At 45.2% G+C, this 4,798-nt stretch overlaps 1 protein-coding gene across 1 annotated transcript in view; it reads left to right on the top strand.

The window, feature by feature from the left end:
• LOC311241636 (hepatocyte growth factor-like) overlaps window positions 1-4,172 on the top strand; it is a 59,381-nt gene extending 55,209 nt beyond the window's left edge. The window contains exons 15-18 of the mRNA XM_084330512.1: window positions 658-795; window positions 1,009-1,115; window positions 1,242-1,375; window positions 2,148-4,172. Coding sequence (XP_084186638.1) covers window positions 658-795; window positions 1,009-1,115; window positions 1,242-1,375; window positions 2,148-2,330 — 562 coding nt within the window. The 3' untranslated portion in view covers window positions 2,331-4,172. The remainder of the gene's footprint in view (window positions 1-657; window positions 796-1,008; window positions 1,116-1,241; window positions 1,376-2,147) is intronic.
• Window positions 4,173-4,798: the final 626 nt, after the last annotated feature.

Here is a 4,798-nt window from a genome sequence, read left to right as displayed (position 1 = left end):
AGCCCTAGTCTCTCTCTGGTCTCTCTGGTCCCCAGCCCTAGTCTCTCTCTGGTCTCTCTGGTCCCCAGCCCTAGTCTCTCTCTGGTCTCTCTCGGGTCCCCAGCCCTAGTCTCTCTCTGGTCTCTCTCTGGTCTCCAGCCCTAGTCTCTCTCTGGTCTCTCTCTCTGGTCTCTCTGGTCTCCAGCCCTAGTCTCTCTCTAGTCTCTCTCTCTGGTCTCCAGCCCTAGTCTCTCTCTGGTCTCTCTGGTCTCCAGCCCTAGTCTCTCTCTAGTCTCTCTGGTCTCCAGCCCTAGTCTCTCTGGTCTCCAGCCCTAGTCTCTCTCTAGTCTCCAGCCCTAGTCTCCAGCCCTAGTCTCTCTCTAGTCTCTCTGGTCTCCAGCCCTAGTCTCTCTCTAGTCTCTCTGGTCCCCAGCCCTAGTCTCTCTCTAGTCTATCTGGTCCCCAGCCCTAGTCTCTCTCTAGTCTCTCTGGTCCCCAGCCCTAGTCTCTCTCTGGTCTCTCTCTCTGGTCTCCAGCCCTAGTCTCACTCTGGTCCCTAGTCTCACCCTGGCTCTCTCTTGGGTCCCTAGTCTCACCCTGGCTCTCTCTTGGGTCCCTAGTTTCACCCTGCTCTCTCTTGGGTCCCTAGTCTCACCCTGCTCTCTCTCTGGTCCTCAGCCTCCCAGATCTGCAGGACTACAGTGTACAGGTGGGCCTCCGGCACCTGAACGAGTCCTCCCGTCACCCCAGGCTACACATCGCCCAGGTGGTCTGTGGCCCGGAGGGTTCCAACCTGGTGATGCTGAAACTGGAACAGTAAGTGCTGACTGCTTTTCCTGATGGGTTTTATCATTATCATATATCAATGTAATAGAACCATGTCATTTCTACTGTATTTATTATTTTAGTAACCTAAAATGCCAAAAATAAAACCAACAACAACAGATTTTCACTCAAAGAAATGTATCGAATGATGCATAGAGCCATGAATTCACTTGTACCCTACCGGTCGTCCACATCTCGCTCCAGACCTGCGCCGGTGTCCGAGGGCGCCTACAACATCGACCTGCCGCTCAAGCACTGCAGCGTTCCTGCGGGCACCAACTGCACCATGTATGGATATGGGGAAACCAAAAGTAGGTTTGGCCCATCTCTCACTCTCATTTCACATCACAAGCTGTTTTAGCCATTAATGAGATCATTAAATATCTTTTCACCTTAAGTCACGGACTCGTCTTTCCCCCGAATCTGGTTTTGTTTAGACACGGGAGGCGATGACGCGCTGAAGGCTGTGGTCATGCCGATGGTCAACAACGACATGTGTTCGCGGCTCAAAGGAGACGCGGGGGACACCAGAGTGTGCGCCGGCGGCAAGAGAGGCGAAGGGATTTGCGATGTAAGGTTCACCAAAACTCTTCTTGTGCATTATCACAAAGACATAGTAGGTACAACAACATGGCTGTAGGTAAGCATGTCATCACAGCCTGTGCACCCTCTCCTCTTGTCGTCCTGCCACTGTGCTGCTCCCCCTAGTGGCTACACAGGGCAGGACAGAAGATTATTGAACTCCTACTGTATTTTTATTTAATAATTTTTACTCAGGACACTAGCAGTGAAACATAGACAATGTTAGCCTTTCCCTCGTATGTTTGTTTACATTTACATATACATTTACATGTAAAGTTTACATGGTAAAGTCATGTGTACGGTTAACTCATAATGTGCTGTCACAACCATTCTAATAGCTTTAGAATTAAATCTTATAACAATAACATCATTGACAACTTTGATCACTTCTAGATTTCGATCACTTCTTTGTCACAGAAAATGGTAACTTTGCAGTCAAAACAGGCATTACGGGTCATTTAGTGCTCAGGTTTGCTACTCAGCCTAGCTAAGGAAGCAAACATAAGAAGACTAGTTAACGATTAACTAGCCACCCATTAGCTCACTCGTCTCCTACTCACAACTCTCAAAATAATTTTTATTATAAGATGTCTTGCTTTCAGTTGGTCACCATCTTCATAACGCCAAATACCAAGAAACTAAAATTGTACCGGAACCCTTGCTTGCACAGCATCACAGGAAAGTCTAAAAGGGTTTTGGATGATAGGCTTCTAATGTCACGCTTTTGGTACAGTCCCTCTGACTTTGTCCTGTGTTTCCAGAAAGACAACGGTGGCCCGTTGGTTTGCCAGGAGCAGGAGCGCAGGGTCATCATCGGCGTGAGCATTCAGAGGACGAAATGTGCCTCGTCGCAGCCCGCCCTCTTCGTCAACGTCGCGCTCTACTCCGAGTGGATATACAAGGTCTTCAGTATCTACAGGAGACGGGAGGAGCTGTTACAGTAGTGTGAAAACCCATTCCACACAGGACGTCACTACAGCCTGCAAGGGGAGGGGGATGCGCGCCGGCTAGGAATTCCTAGATCTCTCCAACACGGACGTGTAACAAGACCACTGGGGGGAATAACGGTGAGGAAACTGACCTTATGGAAAGTGGCCATTTTGGGAATTCGTGGCTGAACATTATGGCCTGACGGAGAGGACAGACGTTAGCATTCGGAGCGATGCAGGACTAGGACCGGATGGACCCAATACGAAGCGTTCTCTCACTATGCAAAAGAAATGCAGGTCATTGGCGTTCTTATCATTTCTAAACAGAAAGTCTTGGGCACATGGAAGGTTTTCGTAAACCTTATTTTGAGGAGAGTTATTTTTTTTATATTATCAAGCCATACAAACAAAGACAATAAGAATGGTACCACGTGACTCAGTATTGTCTCCTGGAAAATACTTGAAGAAGGACGGAACCAACATCACAAGAGGGGGGACCACAGACGGTGGTGTCGTCTCCTGCAGTGTTCTGGAAGTTCCCGTTTTGTTTTTTTAGTCTGATTATCTGGATGTCATGTGACCTCTTTACCTTTACCTCCTACACGTGTAACTGTGGAGATGACGGGTATTAGTGTTGCCAATTTGACCAGTATACCATTAAAGGCGCACTTCGCCAAAAAAAAAGAAAGCGGATTTATTTTTCACATAATCTCACACACGTCCAAAAGCTCTAAACGGTTTTGCACATAATTCATTTCGTTTGACAGTTATTGAGAGTAAATTACTTTGAATATTACAGAACCATGACATTATGTAGATCGAAAGAATAGCAATACCTTGTCTTATAGGGACTGCTACCTCACCGTTTCATTGAGCTGTAATTAACACAACACAAGGATTCAATGTCCCCGATGACATCACTGGTGGCCACATTCAAACTCATTTACTCTCAATAACTGTCGAACTAAATGAAATTGCGCAACACTGTTTAGAGTGTTTGGATGTGTGTGAGATTATGTCTAAAATAGATCGGCATTGTTTTTTGGTGAAGTGCCCCTTTAACACTTCATACCAGTAGATGGGTGGTATGGGTCATGCCATTTGGAAGTAAAGGTTAAACCTTTACCAGATATAACAACAGGGCTTCATAAGACATACCATTGTTGCCTGTTTAGTTACCTGCTGCAGCTATATATCACACAGAGTGCTAGCAGTAGGACAGCTACCTTTACATTTTCACTGGTGAGAGAGTGAAGAGCCAGGTGTAGGCTAACTTCTCCCAGGCTTATGCTAACAGTTGTTGCATGAGAGAGTGAAGAGCCAAAGCAAACATACAGCGACATGGTTATTTGGTCTCCTGTTTGGAGGGAACTATAGCCCCTGGTGGGCTGTGTGGTCAGAAGGATATTTTTGAAGTTACATGCAGAGCAACTCTTTTGTACATAACTGCAGATTTATTGAGTATGTTTCTGGCACTCTGTAATATGTTTTTTATAGGTCTTATAGATCTGGAATATGTTTGGCTCACTTACGAACACCAGAGTGGTTTATTCCTGCCTCTGGTTTATGTTTTATATTTAAACAGATAAGTAGTATTTATTTTTTTTTACTTTGATGGAGCCAGAAACTACAAGGGCAATTTCTGTTGTTTTTTGTTTTGTTTGATGGTTGAATATTTCATTGACTTGAGTATAAACGAGTCATAAATCCAGGTAAAACCAGGTCATGGTTTGGTTCTGAGGTAATGGAGTATGGCTGCTCACATGTTTTAAGCCATTATAAATGGTCTTGATTCCACAATGCAAACCATCTAGCATCCACTTTCTCTGTTATCAAGCAAACATCAGAGTTGCTACGCCAGCGACAAAGTGTTACAGCTAAGGCTAGTTATAGGTTACCTGCAGCTAAGGCTAGTTATAGGTTACCTGCCAAACAGCTAAGGCTAGTTATAGGTTACCTGCCAAACAGCTAAGGCTAGTTATAGGTTACCTGCCAAACAGCTAAGGCTAATTATAGGTTACCTGCAGCTAAGGCTAGTTATAGGTTACCTGCCAAACAGCTAAGGCTAGTTATAGGTTATCTGCAGCTAAGGCTAGTTATAGGTCTGCCAAACAGCTAAGGCTAGTTATAGGTTACCTGCCAAACAGCTAAGGCTAGTTATAGGTTACCTTTGGCAGGTAACCTATACAGTAACTAGCCTTAGCTGTTTGGCAGGTAACCTATAACGGGAGCATGTCTATGTTCCCCGGGTCCTATGTTCCCCGGGTTCTATGTTCCCCGCTTTGATTGATTGATTGATTGAACATTTTAGACCACCAGCCCTGATTCCAAACTCTAACCTTAACCAGTTCGAAAGAGGGCCTAAGCTTAACTGTTCGAAACAAGGCGGACATTAATAATTAATAAAATAATAATCAATAATTTTCAATCTATTAATCAATCAAAGCGGGGAACATAGAACCCGGGGAACATAGGACCCGGGG

Source organism: Notolepis coatsorum (genome assembly GCF_963971535.1).
Source record: "Notolepis coatsorum genome assembly, chromosome: 15".
Taxonomy (NCBI): domain Eukaryota; kingdom Metazoa; phylum Chordata; class Actinopteri; order Aulopiformes; family Paralepididae; genus Notolepis; species Notolepis coatsorum.
Note: the sequence above shows the minus strand (reverse complement) of the source record. Positions and strands in the feature narration are given on the sequence as shown.